Source organism: Dipodomys ordii, unplaced genomic scaffold, assembly GCF_000151885.1.
Source record: "Dipodomys ordii isolate 6190 unplaced genomic scaffold, Dord_2.0 Scaffold72, whole genome shotgun sequence".
NCBI classification, from domain to species: Eukaryota; Metazoa; Chordata; class Mammalia; order Rodentia; family Heteromyidae; genus Dipodomys; species Dipodomys ordii.
This window is the reverse complement of record NW_012267288.1, coordinates 7,421,118-7,445,085: the sequence shown is the minus strand read 5'-3', so window position 1 is coordinate 7,445,085 and position 23,968 is coordinate 7,421,118. Positions and strand designations below refer to the sequence as shown.

At 37.3% G+C, this 23,968-nt stretch overlaps 1 protein-coding gene across 1 annotated transcript in view; it reads right to left on the bottom strand.

Annotated features, from left to right (window-relative positions):
• Positions 1-23,968, bottom strand: part of Etv1 (ets variant 1) — a 93,842-nt gene that overhangs the window by 36,771 nt on the left and 33,103 nt on the right. Inside the window, exons 6-7 of the mRNA XM_013023999.1 lie at positions 3,479-3,608; positions 271-459 (exon numbers count right to left, since the gene is read on the bottom strand). Of these exons, the coding sequence (XP_012879453.1) occupies positions 271-459; positions 3,479-3,608 (319 nt within the window). The remainder of the gene's footprint in view (positions 1-270; positions 460-3,478; positions 3,609-23,968) is intronic.

Genomic DNA, 23,968 nt, shown 5'->3' with positions numbered 1-23,968 from the left:
AAAAGGAAAATGTTCAAATGTCAGAATATAGATTGTTTTCCATTTTAGCAACCAATTTAAATGTTTATAAAAGGCATGTTATAAACGACCTTCTCGACAAATTACTTATAAATATACAGTGAGCAAGCTCTTTCAAATAGTATGTATCTATGTGCAAAATTAATGTGCTCATCTTTAAACTAATATAGGTCTTCAGAATTAGTAATAAGAATCCCCTCCAAGAGAAGAAAGCACAGCTCTAAAAAGAAAACAATGGTATGTGCAGTTTACCTGTGGTCCATAGGGTAGCTGCTGTCTGGTAAGGACTGCGATGGAGGGAGGTGAGCTGGAAAGGCCCGGTCAGGTTTCGGAGTGTGTGTTGAGTTTGGAGATGCATGATGTAGTGGGGACACTGGCGTACTGGATGGTGTTGGGGGGTTGGAGGGCCTCATTCCCACTTGTGGCTTCTGATCATAGGCACTATCCAGGGAACATGAGGAAAAGAGAACAGTTGTTGCTTTAAGCAAACTTTTTTTTTTCTTAAGTTTCCAGTCCTGGGAAAAAAGTCCATCTTAGACTTAAGTCATAAGGGAGCTAAAATCTTATCAAAATCACCATCCCTTCAAACAGAAAATGGAATACTTATGTGAAGTCTTATAATGGTGTAATACATAAAATGGGGGGGGGTTGTACATATATAACAATTTGTAAAAGGAAAATCCTTCAATGGAAATAATGCTATTTTTTTCCATCTACTCCCTTTTGTGTGTGTATGTGCAGGTACTAGGCTTGACCTCAGACTGAACACTATTCTTTAGCTTCTTCATTCAAGGTTGGCACTCTACCACTTGAGTCACACTTCCACTTCGAACTTTTTTGGTTGATTAATTGGAGATAAAAGTCTGAGGGACTTTCCTGCGCAAGACAGTATTGAACTGAAATCCTCAGGTCTCAGCCTCTTGAGTAGCTACGATTCTATCTATCCATTTGAGTGAATGTGATGGATCTCTCCTACATCGTTAGATAGCTATTATTTTATAAACTTTCATTGATATTACATTTTAAAACAAGAACAAACAGTAGCTTAATAAGATGAAGACTATATTTGTTTTGCCTTTATCTTTGTGGTAGAATTTTAAGAAAATATATTTGCCTTTTTCAATTTTTTTTAATTAAATGAATGATGGTTGGATTAACTTCCTCACATAGGATAATAAGGATTAATGAGGAGAATTAAAGTGTCTGATATAGTTAAATTTTCTTAGAGCATGAGAATGAGTATAAAATAATGTTATTAAGAATAAAATTCTATTACCATAGCCTAACTTCCACTCACAATTACAGCAGAATAAAATGAGTAAGCTTGATCTTATGTTATAAATTTAAATTGCTTTCCTATGTGTGGCTTTGGGAAATATGATTTCACTAATTACTATAATCTATAAAATGTTTTGTTAAAGGCTGATTTTACTGAACAAAAAGATAATTCCAGCTTGAATCACTGTTTCCTTTTAAAATTAAAAAAAATCAAATACTTTTTCTTTAAAAGGAAATGTTTTAATTGACATATTTAATAATTTATTACCATTCCATCAATACAATTGAATTATATCCAATTGCAAAAGTACTTTACCGAAATGGAGTATATGCTATGTATGTATGTCCACTTGATTTTAAAGTAAAGTCAGTGATATTCAAATAAAGAACCAGTTGATTGATTCTACCTATGTTCATTATTAGAATTTCTAAATGAAAACCTGCTTCTTCTGAAATGTGGCTCATCTGACTCATTTTCATGAAAGAAGAAACAAACGGCTCATTCTCTAACCTAAAATATTACTGTTTCCCTATGAACTGGTGTATTAAATTATATTATCTGTAGAGAGATGGAAGTAAGAGAATTCATTATATATGTCATATATCACAGAGAATTATTGGTCCTAAAAAATGTTTTCAAATATCCAAGCAATTCCTCCACTGTTAATTTATGGAAGTGAGATATGTTATATAGAACACAAGTGATTTCAGTCACAGTTCTGATCAATGCTGAGCTGCAGTGATAATTCTGGATCTCACTGCTTCGTTGATAGCAAATTCCTCAATATGTTAAATAACTATGTTGTGGATACTCAGCATCTTATGGAGAAAATGCAAGAAATAAAACTAAACAATGAAACACTGATCAATATGGTCTTATGAGAACTCAGTATGCTTTCATACTTAGCTGCTGCAAGAGATCTTTTTTTTTAATAAAAGCTTTGCAGTTTCAACTGAGCCGGCTCATAATTTCAGGCTCTAGTGAAGCTCTTAAAAAAACAGATATAAAAGACAAGTTTTTGAGAACAAATAGAAATAAAATACCATAATAGTAAGTTAGGCGCAAGTGGTTCACACCTGTAATCCTAGCTACTCAGAAATCTGAGAGTTAATGATTGCAGTTGGTTCAAAGCCAGCCAAGACAGAAAAGTCAGTGAGACTCTCTGTCAGAAAAGAAACTATGGCTCAAGTAAGTGGTAAAGTGCCAACCTGGAGTGGAAAGCTAAGGGACAGCTCCCAGCACCAATCCCTGTAACCAAAACAACAACAGAACTAGTATTGGCCAGGAACTATGAGAGGGTATCAAAAGAAGTTTCTTGACTCTTAGATGCTTTAGATAGAAAAGAGGATATATAGCAAATGTGAAGAGAAAAGGAACCTTTTAAATCATAATAGGTGATGAGCCTGAGCTAACATAATTTATAAAACCATATAAATATTTGCAACCATTTTTATAAGTTTCCAAACCAACTCCTCTCAGCAACTAAGTTTCTACTGTAATTGTGGTCATATTCAGAAGTCAGAGCCAACTTGTACTTTATACAATTAGAGGCTAATATGAAAAGTAAAAGCAGGCAATTCACAATGCATGCAATTCACGATGAACAGTTTTTAATGAACATATATGTTATCAAATTTTCTGCCAAATGAACAATGCACTTTTATGGCACCACCCTGTATTATCATTAGAACAACTGGCTTTTTAATAGATAATAGCCTCTTCCAGCCTTATAAACTTGCAGTTTTATTACAAGTGTCCATGAATGTACCAGATAGATCATCTGCAGTGCCTGTCAGATAACTAATGTACTGCTTAGACTTGCCAAATGTTTCTTCTTTTTTTTTTCTATAAACTCTTGATCTAAAGTGCATAATGCATTCATGCTAATGGGAACCTTCACAAGCCTCTGTGCCAAAAATGACCCTCTCTTCCACCCCAAGATGCATCACTACAGTAGAAAAGCAACTAATGATTGAAATGAAAACTATTCCTTTAAAATGACTATAAAAGTGTGTGATTGTAGGGCAAATGGTTCTTGAAAAGTCCTGCTAAATGTATTATCTAATTAGCTTGTGACGTAGATGAAGATATAACTCATAAAATTGACTTGAGATTTTATATTTTTTCAGAATTGTTTCTATAAGAACCACCACCCTATATGCATGCACTGAATTGCTTTACCTGACATTGTACAGGCACTTTTCTCCATAGCTGAATTTAAAGGGCTGCTCTTGACTGCAGGCAGAGCCGAGTTCTGAACATGGACTGTGTGGTTCTTTCTTGATTTTCAGTGGTAGGCCATGAAAAGCCACTAAAATAAAATAATTTTAAAAACTCATAAAAATTAAATACATTTAAAAATTAAGTATACTAATATTTGACTTCTCTTCTTTAAAATAGTATTACCATTTCATAATAAATATATATACATATATGGATTGAAGAATCTCTATATACTTCTTTCTGCTTTTGTGTAACAATAGACATGCTTGAATGTCCTCTCTTTACTTAAAGTAAATCAAATCACTAGTAATTTGCTTATCTGATATTAACAATTCTAGAAGCTCAGTTTTCAGAAGGGAAGCTTTGAAAACATTTCAGAAAGATTTCTAATGACTAAAACTGAAAATAATACAACTGAATCAACTGAAGCCTCAAATATAATTTTAAGCACCATTGACATGAAAATATCTCAAGTGCATCAATAGTAATGGTTTGATGGAATGACAGCTAAAATATGACAAAGAAAATCCATGGGTGGGACCAAAGGAAAGAAATGATACTTTAGACAACATTTCACCCTCTAAGAACAATGGTTATTTACAAAGCAGAGGTTAAAATACCTGCCTACAGAATTAAAATAACTACATACCAGAATTGTATATATGTCACAAATAACAAAATAATTATTCAATATCATGATATATTATGCTACTTTATATTACTTAATATATGGTTACTATGTTTTATGTATGTCTGTAAGTTAATGTGATTCACTTACACTGAAAATAATATAGTAATAAGAATAAAAACTTTAAAAAGATAGAAAAAAGTATTCTATGAAGCAAGTATATTTTCAGATAAATATTTATTTGTATAGCCTTAAAACAAATAAATATCATCTTATTGCTTTATTCTGTAATATGAAACTGAATAGAAAAATCATTAAATAAAGAATTGATTTTTAGGAGAATAAACATAAGAATGCATTTTTATACTGGTGCATGCCTGAAATCTTAGCTACTCAGGAGGTGGAAATAAGAAGATCTCCTTATGAAGCTGGAGAAAGCCAAATAAAACCAGTTTCAAAAACAGAATAAAAACAAAATAGCTGGGTCATAACTCAAAGGATAGGGATCTTGTCTAACAAGAAAGAGTTCAATCCCTGGGTTCAATCCCAATTTCACTTATTTTTAAATATCTTAATATCCACAAGTATGGTTAATCTGTGAATCCACACTGAAAGAACATATATTCTGGAAATATATTCCAGTTCCTTTAAAACACAAAATGTCATGTGTACATTTTATAAAGGAAGATATCACAAGAAAAACATGGTTTATAATATCATTTAACTTTCATTGTACTACTACATTATATATACATACTATCTTCTATGTCATATATAATTTTAACTTAAGAATTAGATATCAAGAACCATCAAATTTAATGACACTAAACACTCTGTATAAGTATACAATTTTGATGTGTCCAATCATATTTTAGTCATAAGAAACATCCTAGAAAACAAATTCGACAAGCAAGTAACTTTAATTGTTTAAGGAAAATTACACTGAATATTGTGTTTCAAAATATTTTCTTAATACAGTAGGTACAGAGAAACACACCAATGCTAAATATGACTATTAAAGGTAGAAAAGAAAAAAAAACAAGAAAAAATAGGAAAAGAAAAGAATTTCGATAACTTTCTATACAACAGTTATTCTAGGTCAGAGAGTTACAGTGCAAGGACTAGAGTTTAAGTTGATTGGTAAAGTATGTATTTAACATGTGTGAGGCCTTGCGCTCAATCTCCAGCAACAAAATTTGAAAACAAAATAGTTACAATTTCTTTTTTTTTTTGTCGGTTTTGTGGCTTGAACTCTGGACGCAGGCACTGTCCCTCAGCTCTTCAGCTCAAGGTGAGCTTGAGCCACAGCACCACTTCCTGTTTTCTGGTGGTTAATTGGAGATAAGAGTGTCACACAGGCTTTCCTGCCCCGGCTGGCTTTGAACCGCGGTCCTCAGATCTCAGCCTCCTGAGAAGCTAGGATTACAAGGGTGAGCCACAGGCACCCCGCCAAAAGTTACAATTTCTTAACTTCAGATTTAAATAAATCTTGAGAATCAATTATGATGAGAATCTATTTGTATTATAATTTGAAGCAACAAACTACAGAAAGAAACCTTGTATACATACAATTTAATACAGAATAGGTATTGGATAATTTGGTGAATTCTGGCTCACTTTGTTAGATAACAGCATAGTAATTATACAAAAAAATAAGTTTGCATTTGAGATTCGAAGAGAATTAATCTGTAAAATAATAAAATATTTGAAATTTTCTCTAAAGTGTTCTAGAAAAATTATGTGTGAGGAACAGATGAATCAAATTAGAAAAATATTGGCAAATGTCAAAAGCTGATTGATATCAGGGTTCATTATATTCTCTTTATATTTTTTCCTTAGACAAAATTTTGTTTCCTTGACAAATTTGTTTCCTAGTATGTTTTTAATAATTTAAATATGACTCACACTTTACATTTGTGTACACATATGAATCCAGTATTCTTACTTATATTTTTATGATGAAAAGTTTTCGTTATATGAAGATTTGTGATACAAGTTATTCTATAAGAAAATCCTCTCCTTTGTTCATGATTTCTTTTTATATATGTGGGTACAATAATTCTTTTCTTTTTGTCGGTCGTGGGGCTTGAACTCTGGGCCTGAGCAATGTCCCTCAGCTCTTCAGTTCAAGGCGAGCGCTCTACCACTTGCTACAGCACCACTTCCGGTTTTCTGGTGGTTTATTGGAGGTAACAGTTTCAAGAGCTTTCCTGCGCAGGCTGGCTTTGAACCATGATCCTCAGATCTCAGCCTCCTGAGTAGCTAGGATTACAGGCGTGAGCCACCGGCGCCCAGCTAGAACAATAATTCTTTAAAGAGTAAATAGTATAAGATAAAGCATATGTTATACATTAACGAATTACAAATATAAAAATCATAATACTTATGTTCTTGAAAAACAGTTTTCAACGACTCTTTGAACATATACAATAGTCTTTGCACTTTGGATTAGGTATTAGGTTTTACATTTTTCCAAGGAAAAAAGAGTAGCAACATATAAGAAGCCCTCCTGGGAGCACTCAAAGAAGTAAAAAAACATAATTATAGAGCCAGGTGATGGTGCTCACACCTGTAATTCTAGCTACTCAGGAGGCTGAGATCTGAGCATTGCAATTTGAAGCCAGTCTGGGCAGGAAGGTCTTTTGGGACTCTTATCTCTAATAAACTACTCAGAAAAAATGCTTGAAGTGGTGCTGTGTTGCAAGTGGTAGAGCACAAGCCTTGAGCCAAAGAAGCTCAGGAACTGTACCCTGACCTTGAGTTCTAGCTCCAGGACTGGAAAAAGAATGATTATACTTGAAAACTCAGACCTATTTAGATTAATAAAACTTGATAAGACCTAAGGACCTAATAAATATGTAGTATGAATAGCATATTGGGCCGGGCACCTGTAGCTCACACCTGTAATCCTAGCTACTCAGGAGGCTGAGATCTGAGGATCGAAGTTCAAAGCTAGCCTGGACAGGAAAAAATCTGTGAGACTCTTATTTCCAATAAGCCACCAGAAAACTGGAAGTGACACTGTGGCTCAAGTGGTAGAGTGCTAGCCTTGAGCTGAAGAGCTTAGGGACAGTACCCAGGCCCAGGGTTCAAGCCCCACAACTGCAAAAAAAAAAAAAAAATATTGGCAGGTAAAAACAATACTGCTATGTTTCCTTATACTATATTTTATGTTCTTTCTTTCTTTCTTTGACAGTACTGGAGTTTGAACAAATGATTTCGTGCTTGCTAGGCAGGTACTTTACCACTTGGGCCATGCCCCCAGCTCTTTTTATTGAAGATATTTTTAAGACTATAGCAAATTCATATAAAGGTACTAAAACAACAAAGGATAAGTAACCTACTAATGAAATCAAAACCATAAATGATGGCACAGAAGCTAAGCACAGAAGAAATATAATAGATTACTTCAATAACACAAAAACCCTAACTGAGAGTAGTTGTATGTGACTTTGTTTGGAAGACTAACATGAAGTCATTGAATGCAGGTACTGGTGACTCATGCCTGTAATCCTCTCCACTCAGGAAGCTGAAATGTCAACCTGGGTCAAAAATCAAAGAGACTCTTATCTTTGATTAACCAACAAAAAGCCAGAAAATGATGGTATGGCTCAAATGGTAGAGTGTCAGGCTTGAACTAAAAAGCCAAATAAAAACAAGAGGCCCTAAATATAAGGCCCAGTATTGAAATGCACATGCATGCGTGCACACACACACACACACACACACACACGATGTCAGTTGCTGAGTGGATTCTCATATGACTAGCATCCTGTAAAGGAGAAATCCAGACATAGAAACAAGAACACAAGGATAACAGTACATGAAGAAAGGAGAAATAAAGTTGAAGCTTCTGTAAGCTACGGCATATGGAACATTCCAGCAACTGCAGAAGCTGGGGAAGAAGTGTGGACCAAAGTCTCTCCCCTGGCCTTCAGAACCCCGTTGACACCTTCATCTAGTATTTCTGGCCTTTAGAATTATGAGGCCATGGAAGTACTAGCGTACTAATCTACCACTAACAGAAGCTCTGATTGATTAATGTAGATGTATCAGGGTTTTGTATATTATAAAATCTATTACAATAGAGCCGGGCGCTGGTGGCTCACGCCTGTAATCCTAGCTACTCAGGAGGCTGAGATCTGAGGATCGCGGTTCAAAGCCAGCCCGGGCAGGAGAGATCGTGAGACTCCTATCTCCAATAAACCACCAGAAAACCGGAAGTGGCGCTGTAGCTCAAGTGGTAGAGCGCTTGCCTTGAGCTGAAGAGCTGAGGGACAGCGCCCAGGCCCAGAGTTCAAACCCCGCGACCGACAAAAAAAAAAAAAAATCTATTACTATAGAGGGGATGAATTTGAAGTATGCATGTATGCAATCCATATAGACCGGATTAAAGGTTCTAGGTGATTCTTAAAATTGGGTAATTTTGTTGTGTGTGCTCATACTAGGGCTTGAATTCAGGGCCTGGATACTTTCCCTTAGCTTTTTATACTCAAGGCTGGTGCTCTGCCACTTCAGCCACACCTACACCTCTGACTTTTTGCTAGTTGACTGGAGATAAAAGTCTCATGGATTTGCCTGTCTAGACTGGCTTGGAACCATATTTCTCAGATCTAGGATGACAGGTGTGAGCCAATAATAACTAGGATGACAGGTGTGAGCCAACAGCACCCAGAAAAATTGGGTACAATTTGTTTTTCAACTAAGATGCTTGATGGCCACACCTAGACCCAGTATAAGTTGCATTCGAATAGATTATACACCTGACCAATAATTTCTTTTAAAAAAAAATCTTAGTATCTCTTTCTTTTCTTCTGATGCTAATACTCAAGGATGCTTAGAGGTTGTCCAACTCTAGCAGCCAAGAGCTCCTGTATCTTCACAGTGTGTGGGGACATTTTAAATTGTTGGATATGAAGAAAGAACAGAAGAAAGCCACACTGAAAGCCTTCAATGTTATATAAGGAAGCTCGGGCTATTTTATCTTTCTTACCGGAATGTGCTGGCTTCCTGAAGATCCTACCTCACAAAAACAACTTCACTTATTCATCCTTCCATGAAGGTAGCATGGACTCCCACTGCAGAGGGCTGCATTGGAAATGTGTTGGGTATTTTATCATGGGGCTGAGAGTCTAAACGTCTGCTAACAGGCGGTTTTCCAGCTCATTGGCACGAGCACAAGAGAAAGCAGCACATTCATTTTGTGCAATTTGCTTTACCTTCCCACATGGAGTTGGTGCATGTAAAAGGCTGTTAAGTACTAAATTATTCCTTATCAAATCGCCATCATCTGGAGTCATGATCAACACTAATTAAATTACTTGCACTGAACACGGCTCCAGCCTGCTGCTGAGGCTTCCTTAGGTACATTTCATTTCACTTTCAGTCCTGTCCTTACTTGGGTCTGGAACAGACAGAGCTCCAAGCATCTGCATTGTGTGTAGTCTTAATTAAAGTGAATCTTGCCTTCTTCAAGTGTATTAGATCAAAATGAGTTAACTCCTTCATTTCATTTATGAAGGAATGATGATTTTTTAAATGATATTATATCTTTATCTCTGACTTCAGCAGTTTAGATCATTTGATCTAGGAAATCTACAGTCTTTTGGGGGGAGGGAGTTATTCTTCAAAGACATTTTCCAAGCAAAACTGTTTATGACCCACAACTCCTCCAGACAATTGCAGAGCTGGGAGGAGGTGCACACTCTGGAGATATGTCCTAGTATTTTTTTCATGGATGGGAGCTTAACCTTTAAGACCACATCTTAGGGGTAACAATGACTGACTTCTTGCAATGGTTAAATGTTAAGAGTTCCAAAATACCAGGACTTAAAATGATGTACTTCTAAAATGAACTTAACCACTTCTTAATTCAAAGGTTAACTTAGGGTCATGGTATTTATCATTGAGGGTTTTGTTAAAATTCGCAATTGTTTTTATTTTAGAACTATGAACTGAACTATGAGACACTATCTAGTTTCTTTTTTTTTTTCCTACGTGCTTTTTTGTCAGGCACAAATTTTGTCCGGTTTCCATTGGGTTGCAGAAATACCCTTGTCTTTCCAAGAGCAACTAAGCTAGTATTCAAATACATTTTTGGTTAAGCATAGATATAACAAAAAATCACATTTGACCACCACATATATAGATGAGAATGAATTTAAATCTGCTCATAGTAGAAGAATTCCCTAAACAATCCCAACAGTAGAACATTCTTTTGTGTCCTTTCATGGAAAATAGATTGTTTGTTATAATTGCCCAGCTAATGGCCACTCCACAGACCAAGTCAAGTTCCTGTGTATTTTTTTATGTAAAATTCATAGTATCTCATACATTTAGGAAATACAACATTTTAAAGTGTCAGTTTAGTACTCATTGGAAACTAGAGCCAGAAAATGCTTTGAAAAAGAACAATGCAAATTTGTATAGTATTTTATAATTTTCAAAGGACTGTAACATTGTCTATATCTAATTCCATTATTCAAATCAGAGACATTGAGAATCACTTTCATATTATAGGCCTTTCTTCCTTCCCTCCCTTCCTTTCCTCCTTCCCTCCCTCCGTCCCTTCTTCCTTCCCTTTCTTCCTTCCTTCCTTCTTTCTCTCTTTCTTTCTTCCTTCCTTTTTTTTTTCCAGTCTAGGAGCTTGAACTCAGGGTCCAGGCACTATCTTTTAGCTTTTTTGCTCAATGGTGCCATACTATCACTTGAGTCACACCTCCATTTGGAGCATTTTGGTGGTTCATTGTAAAAATAAACTCATGGAGTTTCCTATTCCAGCTGGCTTTGAACCATGATCCTCAAATCTCAGTCTCCTGAGTAGTAGGTGTGAGCCACCCTGCATGTGTTGTGTATAAGTGTGTGTGTGTGTGTGTGTGTGTTTTAAGGCATTGCTACAGGTTAGATTCCCCCTCCGCACCCTTCCCCCTTCTCTCTCCCCCCCCCACCTCACCTTGGGCCATGGGGCTTGAACTCTGGGCCTGGGTACTGTCCCTAAGTTTTTCCAGCTCAAGGCGGGCACTCTACTGTTTGAGCCACAGCGCCACTTCTGGTTTTCTAGTGGTTTATTGGAGATAAGAGTCTCATGGACTTTCCTGCCTGGGCTGGCTTTGAACTGCGATCCTCAGATCTCAGCCCCCTGAGTAGCTATGATTACAGGTGTGAGCGAGCAGCACCCAGTCCAAGTTAGATCTTTAATGTCCTCCAAATGCACATGTATTGAAAGCTTAGTTCCTCAGTTTGTGGCACTATTGGCAAGTGATTAAATCTTTAGGAGGGAGGGCCTAGTGGAAGGAAGTTAAGTTATTGAGAATGTGTTCTTGAAAGAGATATGGGGATCTTGTCCTCTCCAGTTCCTCATCTCTTGTTTTTCGGCTGGTTCCAGGTGAATCATTATGATGGGCTGAAAAGCACACAGGCTCAAAGCAACACGGTCAACCAACCAAGAGCTACAACCTCAGGCCAGAATTGTTCTTCTTTTTAAGTTGATTTTTCTCAGGTATTTTTTTTTTTCACAGCAACCAAAAACTGGCTAATATAATGCATAACGAAGCTAAGGCTAAATTTGAACAGATTAACAGAGCATGGGGGTTTTGGCTGCAACACAAATTTATATTTATAGACACATGTACAATTTTTCTCGTGCATGAGCACCACTATGACATTATCTGAGATATTTATCCATTCATTTCTTTAGTAAGTAATTAATTTAGCTACTGTGGCTCAGATACTACTCTAGGTGTGTGTGAATTGGGGGAATGAGTGGAGAGGAAGTGGAGGACATGCTCCTTACCATCAAGAATTTACTTAGACTTCCAAAATAATGCTGTTGCTTTTGTTCCCAACAAAGATACTAGCCAGCACTGTCTTCTTTATATTTGATTAATTCATGTCTGTGAGCTACAATATATCTGTACACATGACCTTACTAATATATTCTTGGCACTTGTAGCTAAATGCAAACACTTCTCAGGGCCTTCGTGCTTGCTCTTAGGCATTCTGCCTTCTTTCAATTTATGACTGTGACCAAAGGCATTTAAAATTTCACACTACTCATATTCCACTAAAGGAAAAAGTGTTGCTATCCAGCATCAAAAGCTTCTGCTATTTCCTGATAACCCAAATGTCAGAAGTGACACAAAGGTCTCTTTCTATATGTGGACAGTGAATGTAAACACAGTGCTAAGTGGTCTTGGCTCTAACCTTGCACGTTGTTTTCCTTCCTAACTCTTATCCTGAGAGAAAAATAGAGTACAGATTCTCTGAATACAAAACAACTACTCTAGGAAAAGAAAAGCCTCAAATGCTGTAAGTGTGTCTATACTGGGGCTTGAACTCAGAGCCTTAAGCTAATAGCTCATACTCTATGTTGCAAGCCATGCCTGCAATCTGGCACTTTTCTGGTTAATTGGGGACAGAGTCAGATGGACTTTTCTGTACATGCTGGCTTTAAATCATGATCCTCCAGGCCTCAGCTTACTGAGAAGCTATAATTAGTCATGAGCTAGTGGTACTTAGCTAATATCACTTTTTTTTTTTGGTCAGTTGTGGGGCTTGTACTCTGGGCCTGGGCATTGTCCCTAAGCTCTTCAGCTCAAGGCAAGTCCTCTACCACTTGAGCCACAGCACCACTTAGGTTTTCTGTTGGTTGATTAGAAATAAAGGTCACATGGACTTTCCCACCTAGGCTGGCTTTGAACCATGATCCTCTTATCTCAGCCTCCTGAGTAGCTAGGATTACAGGCGTGAGCCACCAGAGCCCAGCTTAATATCACATTTTTAATTCTCTCAGCAAAGCCAAATCATTGAATCAAATCTATAGTTTTTGGAGGAAATCTAGCTAAAGACTTGTATGTCTTTAACTTGATATTGCAATTTCAGTTGTGTTATGGAAAAACAAACTACCATTTTTAGAGCTTTGCAGGGTAATACATAGTTGAGAAATATTGTGAAAAGATTTCATTCCCAGGCTAGCATGAGAATAAGGTATGAAGGTCATATTTGAAAAGAATAAGTAAAGCAAGCCAGGCACCTGTGACTTATGCCTGTAATACTTGCTGCTCAGGAGGCTGAGATCTTAAGATCTGAGTTGGAAGCCAGGAAAATCTATGAGACTCTTATCTCTAATTAAAAATTAAAAGTAAATAAATAAAGCAGAAAAAAGTGGAGGTGTGGCTTAAATAGTAGAGCACTTAAGCCGGGTGCCATGGCTCATGCCTGTAATCCTAGCTACTCAGGAGGTTGTGATCTGAGGACCATGGTTCAAAGCCAGTTCAGGCAGGAAACATGCTGAGACTATTATTTCCAATAAATAACCAGAAAACCAGAAGTGGCTCAAGTAGTACAGTGCTCTCCTTGAGCTGAAGAGCTAAGGGACAGTGCCCAGGTCCAGAGTTCAAGTCTCACAACCAAAAAAGAAAAAAAAGAAAAAAAAACAGTAGAGCACTTGTTTAGCAAGTGCAAGACCCTGAGTTCAAACCCCAGAATCACAATAAGTAAGTTAATTTATTGTAAAAATTTAGGTATGGTGAACAATGCTGCAATAAACATAGTTGTGCTGGTAGCTTTAGTATGGCCTAGTTTATGGTTATTTGGGTAAAATGCCCAGAAGTGGGATTTCTGGGTCACAGGGGAGTTCTATGTGTATTCTTTTGAGAAATATCCATACAAGTTTACACTCCAACCAACAGATGCTGGAGGTGATATGGCCAAAAGGGAACCTTACTGGATTTCTTGATGATAGCCATTCTAACTGGAGTAAAGTGAAATCTCAATGTTGTTTTGATTTGTATTTCTTTTATGGCTAGAGAAGTTGAGCATTTCTTCATGTGTTTCTTATTTCTTCTGCCGAAACGTTGCTCTAAGGAGTGGGGGGAGGATTGAGTGGGGGGAGGTGGGGGGGAGGCTGGGAAGGGATGTGAAGGGTAAACAAAGGAGGAGGCTACAATGCTTGATAGGAAATGTACTCATTATCTTGCCCATGTAATTGTAACCCCTCTGTACAGTATGTTCACAATAGAAAAAAAAAGAAAGAAAAGTTGCTCTAAGTCTTTAGCCCACTTATTAATGAGGTGGCTGTTTCTTTGAGGATTTGTTTTAGAAGGATTTAATTTTTTGAGTTTTAAGTATATTTTAGATATGAAGACATTGTCTGTTGTATAGCTGCTGAAGATCTCCCAATCCCTGGGCTTTCTATTGATCTTACTAGCTATATCCTTTGCCATGCAGAAGTTCTGCAGTTTCTTGCAATCCCATTTGTCCAACAAGTTTAACAAAAAAACGTATTTATTACCTTACTTATATAACTGTAACCCTCTGTACATCACCTTGACAATAAAAAAATTAAAAAGTAAAAGAACTATTTTATAGTCTACCATATGGTATTTAGAACAGAGTTTGACCAAATTATAGCCAACAGGCCTCCTGCAGCCTTTCATAAAATATAAGAATATGCTCACAAACCATTTATTAGTACAGTCTCAGGGTATTTGGGGCTACAGTGACTGAGTAGAATAGTCGTAACAGAGGTCCCAGGACCTGCAAAGCCTAAAGTATTTTTTCATTTGTCTCTTCACAGCCAACAGCTTTCTGATTATTCCTCAATATGGTACTTAATGAAAAAAGGAGACAGAAGATACAAAAAAGAATGTAATATTGACATCTACTAGTGATAAAGCACCAGCCAACCATGGATATCTACTCTTCATCAACTGTTTAGCCAATACCCTAAGTGTGCATCATCCTGTAGAGCAAAAGCACAGGGATGTATCCAACCTGGCTGATGAAAAATGACCCAAAACTGAGATGCTAAAACACTGCAAATTTATGAGCTATAAGAAATTTCAAAGCATTTACTTAGACCAAGGTGACATAGAACATGGAGAATTTCTTAACACCTGTCTAAATATATATATATATATATATATATACATGTATATACGTCAAAATAAATCACTCTTTAGATACCAAAGTGCTTAAGAAAGAAAGAAAAAAAAAAGATTTCACTTGGCTGTAGTGATTAAGAAAAAAAACTCTGTAACAAAAAAAAAAAGTAAATAGTATCCATAAATTAGGTTATTTAAGACCAGACACAAGCATGGCATGAAAAATGCATACAGCCTCAGATACAAATATATGTAGTTAGTAATCCTCTCCCTAAATGAAAAGCATTCACTTTCAGTTAATATCACTTCAGTTTCAGGTGATAAATGGATGGCACCCGCCTCAATTAGTACTTAGTGAAATGCCAAAAACAAAGGGGAAGGTTGTGGACAAATAAAGATAACGGTGTCATACTCCCTATGAATCCATCTTCTAAGACCAGGGGAAATACAGATGGCCATTGAGCTGCATCCGAGCCCTGCTCAGGGCCTTTATCAGTACACTTACCCCAGGCAAGCCCTGGCTGCCCCCCTGTGTACACATACCACTCACACACCCCAACATCCATTACTGAAGAGCTTAATCTTAGCTATCAGCAGAGTGCCTTTATGGGGCCATTAAACCATTTCTCTTGTTTACAGTGCCTGAAGAAAGATGTGAATTATGTCTGTGACAAAACACACAATAACATTTCTAAACTGCTATCAAAATGCAAACTGAAACACATTTAAGGACAAGGACCCTGATTCAAGGTTTCATGATTTCTTCCATTATTCGCAGCATCTGGAAATACAGTCACCTCTATTTCAGAGACCATAGCACAGCCAATTGATAGCTATTTCTTTTTTCTTCAATAAGGTTATCTAAGTAGCTATGGGGGAAAAGCACAGAAAGTTTTTAAAGGAGTATTGTCAGCACACAGTGATCACTTATCTACTCTGCCCCTTCATGGTTTTAGTTGCTGTATAGAGCTAGAGAGTTGTTGAAATTTTTTGATTGTTTTTGTTACATTACTAGAGCTTGATCTCAGGGCCTCATGTTCTCACTTGCTTTTTGAGCTTAAGTCAAGGGAGACACTCTACCATTTGAGACACATCTCAACTTCTGGCTTTTTGCAGGTTGCACAAATTTTTGTGCCCAGGGTAGCATCTATCATCCTTAGATCTCAGCCTCCCGAGTAGCTAAGATTACAGGCATGAGGGGCTGGGAATGTGGCTTACTGGTAGAGTGCTTGCCTAGCATGCATGAAGCCCTACGTTCCATTTTGATTCCTCAGTACCACATAAACTGAAAAGGCCAGAAATGGTGTTGTGGCTAAAGTGGTGGAATGCTAGTCTTGAGCAAAAGATGCACAGGGACAGTGCCCAGCCGAGTTCAAGCCCCAAGACTGGCAAAAAAAAAAAAATGCAGGCATTGGGCCCCACCCCCCACACCCCCTCACCCCAGCCTGGCCCTTGATCCTCTTTTTGAGAATGTAAAACATGATGCTCCGTAGTAGTAACAAGGTCCAAGTTGGGTAGATTCTTACCCACTGCTATGAACCTCACAATTTTTTAATGGCATATTAGGTCCAATTAAATTGTAAAGATTGTGTCAGAGTAAGCTTCAGACACTTTGTACTAAGGAGTCCTCAGAGCAAAGACAAAGGTGTAAAACAAGTCAAATGGAGATGGAGATGTTTTGTCACCAAGATGCTCTTAGGTTGTTCCCTGGTTGATCATTAGCACCCTACAACACCTTCCTGAGAGGTTTACAAATCTCAATGAAACTGCCCATTTCTCAGAAAGCAGTATCCTTTTTTGATATTAAACTCCTATGAGTTATGGTGACTGCACTATTCCTGAAAATTCTTCCCAGGAGCACACCTGAATGAAGGAGACCATAGACCTCATTCCCCCTGCAGAATCAATGGTCTAAGATTTGTCAACTGAAGATACAGCTGAAATAGAAGCCAAAATTCCTCATAGTCTATGGAATAGACCTAAACCATGAGCCTCACAAGATAGTTATTTCTCAAACGTTCACTTAATAATTCCACTTTCTCTACATTGCAGAGTGCCATTGTAGAATTTTAACAGTCACCATTAGAATTGGATCTATCTTCCATCTGTTCAAAAAACAATAGAGATGCCAAGATGTGACCAACTCTTACTCCTCAGAAAATGGCCCATCATTTCTGATGATGACCTCAATCAGAGTTGGCAAATGTTTCAGTTTGCTTCAGACTAGCTTCAAAGCTGATTGGTTGCTGCTTAAGTATCTACTTTAAGAGGTTGAATATGGTCCAAATACTTTATGTACCTGCAGGAAAATGGAACAGTGAAGCTTGCTGAGACCCTGTGAGACATGGGAAGGGAAAGGTGGAGGATGAGGGGAGTGAAGACCCAGATCAAGATGCATTGTGTACAATGGGAGAGGGAGGCAGGCGACATTGATAGGGATGCATTGTACTCATAAACCGGCATGTTGAATCAAAACCTTTCTGTACAACTACTTAAAGATAAAAGAAACAACAAATCATATAAAAAAAGATGTATTGTATACATAAATGGACATTTAAAATGAAACCTTGTTCAACTAACTGATGATAATAAAAATACAAAGATCAGTTTCAAACTCTTGCTGGTTTAATAATACAAATAATAATACTCAGCAACACCAGTCCACTTTCCTCCTTGAAAAATAGTTGACTGAGGCCTTATCAGCTGCACGTTTAGCCAGGATCTGTGTGTTTATATCTTACACATTCCTCTCTGTCTCCAACTTTATTCTCCAGTATCATTTGCACTGAACTCACACATGTGAGTTCCTTAACTCCTCTTTTTCTTTAGCTTTTTCCTTCCTTCCTTCCTTCCTTCTTTCCTTTATCCCTCCTCCTCCTCTTTTTTTTTTTTTTGTTCTTCTTTGCTGTTACAGGGGCCTGAACTCAGGACTACATACTCTCACTTGCCTTTTTTGCCCAAGGCTAGCATTCTATCATTTGAGCCACACCTCCACTTACCACTTTCTGGTGGTAATTGGAGATAAATCTCCTGGCTTGTCTGCCCAATCTGGCTTTGAACAGTTATCCTCAGATCTCAGTCTCGTAAATAGTTAGGATTGTAGACTAAGCTATCAATGCCAGGCTCGTACCCCTTATTTAACATACCTAAGTAGTCACTGGATATGTAAACAAGTACGTACATGCACTAGTACACATGCACATATGAGCACACATACAACATCTATAATAAATATTACAAAATTCCTGTTTCACATTCCTCTACTCTCCACTAGGATACTATAACCCCTGCCACATGGAGTCACTGACAGGATTAAATGAGATACTATGTATAAAGTATAGAGTGAGTCTTCAATAATGTTAAGATATTAGAGTTGTTATTTTTCAAACCCAGAACCTCAGAGATATTGCTAGGTATGGAGATGTAACTCCCCAGAGGCATAAAAACAGAGTGGTTAAGACTGTGGAGAAAGTCTCCACAGTCTTGGCTTTGCTACTCACTAAAAGACCTCTGGGAAATGAAGTGATCTCTGTATAACTCAGTTTCTCCTCTTAGTGACATAAGTATCACAGCCCTTCCTAATAGATAATGTGAGGGAATATAATGGTAACACACAGAGGAACTCAGAATAGCACCAGACCCACAGTAAGCAAATGTTTACTACTACAGTCTGAGCACTTTCTTATGAGATGCCAAACTGAGACTCAAGGAACTAAAGAGATTTATAACATAAGCAGAGCTTCTAGACATCAGATTGTTACTTTATTTTCTTTTCTGTTTGTTCTGACTCTCCATTTCTCTTCATGCCAACCAACTCCACATTAAGAACAATAATATTAAACACCTTGACAGAAGGGAAAAAGTAGGATAGCTGGATAAAACAGAATGAGCAGCTCGATCAGGAGTCACATTGTCTCTGCCTAACTCCTACCTCACCGTGAACCAGCTGTGACCAGGGCCCGCAGCGTCACCACTGTAGACTTCTTTCCATTACTAACGTACCAAATAAAGGTGTTAGACCAAGTCAACCTTGCTAGTAGGTCCTGAATTCAGTTTTTTTGGTGTAAAATACCTGCTGATCGGAGAAAGAGGAGGGAAAAGAATTCCAGGGCCACAAAATTCAGATTCCATTTAGTCAAAAGGACCCAGAGCTGTCTATGTCTCTCTACTCATCAAGAACACATTGCATTTTTGAAAGAGTAGTAACTAACATTCATAATGATAACTCTTAAGCACCACAAAAATGTAAAACCAAGTCTGAACACTGTACTGAAGAAAGGAGGGTACATAATGTACATTAGAAAGATGTGCAGGCAGGATGGTTGACATTTTAAAATACTTGAGGCTTTAAAAGGTGTTTTGAGTATCCTTTAAATTTAATTACATAGACCACCCTACTTTCCGGTGGATGTTAGAAAGTAAGATATTATTACATTAATAAGACAAAAAGCAGCACCCAAAGACAGAAAGTCATATTCCTAATTTTAAAAGCATCATTAATTGAAAAACCAAGGAGCAAATACACAATGCATTGATTCATTCCTCTAAATTTTAAAGCCCAAGCTTAATATAATGGCACTTCAGCAGTTGTGGTCCTAAATGCTCCCATCTTCTCCTCCTAATTGCCAGGGGGGAAAATGCCCTGGGAGGAAACTGGTTCTTCCATCTGGAAAAAAAAAAAGGTAAGAACAAGGCAAAAAAGGCCTAATGTATGAACAATCCAAATCTAATCAGTTTCGCAGTCTGCATTGGCTTCAAATCAGATCTTCCTACCCCTACTGGTCCAGTAGATGGAAAGCAGCATGACATGATTTTTTTTTTGGAAACAAATTCTGTACAGTGAGCCCAAACATACAGTACTACATATCCAACTGGCAGGGACGAAACTGAAAAAGCTGCAGCTATATCTGAAAGGCAGAGTTAATAAATCAAAATTAAGTCCCTGAATCAAGATGCCCATGCAAATCCATACCTTGCAAAACATCTCTTCACTCAATAAATTACTTAAGACCCTTGGAAACTTGGAAAGGATGTTTCACTCAAATTGTCCCTCTTTAAATCCTGAAAGTTTCCCAAAATAACTATGACCTCTATGATTAGTCATGGTGTATTTTCTTTCAAATAATAGATAAGTATTTGAAAAGGGTTGGGCAGTCTGTTATTATTCCAGACTGGTAGAGGCTGGAAGATACTCCTATCTCCTGGTATCTTTCAGTCCAGTGCAAAGCTGTCTTGAGAAATGCTGTGGTAGACTGGCCTAAAGAATATCCACACCCTTTGGGCTGGGAAGGTGGCTCAGTGGTAGAGCGCTTGCCTTGCATGCATGAGGCCCTGGGTTCGATTCCTCAGCACTACATAAGCAAAAAGAAAAAAGCCAAAAGTGGTGCTGTGGTTCAAGTGGTAGAGCGCTAGCCTTGAGCTGTAGAGCTAAGGGACAGCACCCAGGCCCAGAGTTCAGGCCCCACAACCCGCCCCCCCCAAAAAAAGAGAATATCCACACCCCCAAGGATGCTTCATCCTGGCTACTAAGTGGCCAGAAATACTGATCCTCCTACAGGAAGAACATGTGAAAAAATAGGCTTCTTTCCATCCTGCACCCTTATCTCCCCCAACATCCCAGAACAATTCGTAGGGTATTACCCTCTATCAATAATCTGTAGTGGGGGCTGGGAAGGTAGCTCAGCGGTAGAGTGCATGCCTTGCAAGCATGAGGCCCTGGGTTCAATTCCTCAGCACCACATAAACAGAAAAAGCCGGAAGTGGTGCTGTGGCTCAAGTGGTAGAGCGCTAGCCTAGAGCTGAAGAGCTGAGGGACAACGTTCAGGCCCCATGACCAGCAAATAATAATAATAATCTGTAGTGATCTCACACAAATAACTCAAGAGAAAAAAAGTAATTATGCCTTTTTTTAAATTCAGTGCTGCAAACAAAAAGCTGTAATAAACAATAGACTATCAGAGGCAGAGGCTAGTATCTAAAAATGTCTTACTTAAAAGTAATAAATGATAAGTCTCATCTTCAATATTTCCTTTTTAATTAACTCACTGACTCACAAGCTCCAACCTAAATTTTACATCAATTATTTTAATGATGGGTCATAATAATTAAGATAATATTGGTCATGAAATTAAGATAATATTCCAGCCACAAAAGACGGTCAAATATCAAAATGCCTGTCATTACTTTGGAGTAAACAGTGCTAAAAAGCAGTTTCTACAATTTATAAAGTTGTCCAACTAAGTGAAGAAATAATATTTTATAAAATAAAATATAACCATTTTCTCTAGCAGTATTTAAATGGAATACATAGTGTTATAAATGCTTGCTTGCTTCAATAAATTCATTCCTGTGTCATCAGAACAATAGCAGCATAATTCTAATTTTAGAAACAACTCATACGAATTAATTAATATGATCTTTTACCCAGAGGTAAGAAATTAGGTATGGACCATACAGAGAAGACTCCTACTGAAAAATTGAAATCTCCAAATCTATATATCACACTCATGATTGTAGCAAAATTCTATTCTTGTTCCATTTCTCCAAATATCTCTGCATTAATTGTTTCAATATTAACCCTCTGGAAAAGACCTTCCAATTTAGTCATTCTTTACTGCTTGAAAACATTTTCCTTTGAGCCTTTGAATTCTTGTTCTCCATCATAACTTCACCTACTATTTTGAATGTGTGTGTGCCAATATGGAAGCTTGAACTCATGGTCTGTGTACTGTCCTTTAGCTTTCATTTACCCAAGAGTAACACTACCACTTGATCCATGGCTTTACTTCCAGCTTTTTTGGTGGTTAATTGGAGGTAAGAGCCTCATAAATGTCCTGGCTTGGAACTGTGATCCTTAGATCTCAGCCTCTTGAGTAGCTAGGATTGCAGATAGGAGCCCAGCTTCACCAACTTTTTCTTCACATACTTTGTATGTAAAAAGGGACTGTAATTTGCATAGATTTAAATTGACCATGTTAGTACCAAAGTGATGAACAGGAATAGGTATGAAGTAACCCTCAAAGCTCTGAGCCACACCTGCTGCACTCAGCAACCCCCTGCTAAAGACACAATTCAGATCCATTCAGACATTATTATTCACTTGGCTCCTTGTTAAAAAGAAAAAAAAATAAGAAAGACCCCATCAGTTGGCAATCAAAGCTGAAAATATGTGCTCAATACCAGAGCTAAGAGAGTTGCCTGAATAAAGAAAGCCAGCTGGGGAAGGCCAAAAAAAAAAAAAAAAAAAAAAGTACCTTTCAGTAAATGCCAATAAAACTTTACAGGCTGCCAAAGTAACAAAGATGGAGTAATTACAAAGGAAACTTCACAACTTTCCTGACAATAAACACCTAAAAAGAAATGATCTGTCACCTGTTCTCAATTGTTCCAGCTAATAATAATTCTACCTGGGGTAGATCTTGTAAGCATAGTTTATTTATTCAAACTAATAATTTGGCACACTTTTTTTTACCATTTACATCCACAAATAATTTTGGGTAAGTGTTCTTTTAAAATGTCTTGCAACAGCTAACTCAATGTATATTATAGTCATTTGCAAGATAAATCACTCCTACAAAATAGTTTTATTCCAAAATGTTTTGCCTTCATATATCCACCAGTCAGAAGGTCAGGAGATTGAGGTTAGCTTGAGCTGCTTAGCCAGACCCTGTCTTAAAAGTTAAAATTAAAAAATTAAATTAAATCCTTCTATTGTTTCTTAATAAACATGAACACCTATAGCACAAAAGCAACACCAGAAAAATAAACTACTAAGTCTGTACTAGTAATTCCAACCAATACCAAAAAACCTTGAAGCCAAAAGTTGAAAAAGAAGAGACTTAACTAAATAATAAAATCAAGTCAAGAGATATCATGTAAGATACTTACATAATGAGACAATTTTACTTTGAAAACACTGTAAGATCTTACTGATAAAAATAGTCAGTAAATACACAGGTCACATTCCCACAGCTAAATCCCAAGTAAACTGACATTGTAATGAAGATTTTTTGGGAGGGGGGGGTGGGGTCCGGTCGTGGGGCCTGAACTCGGGCCTGGGTGCTGTCCCTCCCTCAGCGCTTCAGCTCAAGGCTAGCACTCTACCACTTGAGCCACAGCGCCACTTCCGGCTTTTCTCCTTTTGCTTATGTGGTGCTATGGAATCGAACCCAGGGCCTCATGCATGCAAGGCAAGCGCTCTACCACTGAGCCAACTTCCCAGCTCTGTAATGAAGAATTTTTGAATTATGTTAACATAAATTTTTGTGATTTGACATACTCATCTTTTTGTTCTAGAAGAACACATCTCTCATTTTCCACTGGAATTCACTGGCAAGTTACAAATCACAAGTGAACCAGGATGTATCACGACATTTCATAAAATGTTTCAAAGATTTAAAAAATCCACCTCCACAGTCCATAGAATGAACAATAATTGAGTAATATTCTACTAAATACATATCTTGCTAAACATTTCATAATAAGACATATTTATACAAAGTTGTACTTATATTTGACTTATGTGACAGGATCTAGTGTCATATAATTGTACAGAATATCTGCAAATATACAATCAAGTATAATACAGCTATTCAAAAATTATTCACAGTTATAATTTAAGAATATCCTTTATTCTTACTTAATTACAGTATCACAGAAGGGCTTCTAAAATGTATAGCAATTATCCTTCAATTTTGTCACACTTTGGAAAATTGTTGATGTGACTTCCTAGATGGTGTTTCAAAGGATTCCTGGTCCTATCTCTCTCTCTCTCTCTCTCTCTCTCTCTGTCTCTCTCTCTCACACACACACACACAAACACACACACACACACACTATCTTCCTTCCTTCCTTCCTTCCTTCCTTCCTTCCTCCTTCCTTCCTTCCTTCCTTCCTTCCTTCTTTCCTTCCTTCCTTCCTTCCTTCCTTCCTTCCTTC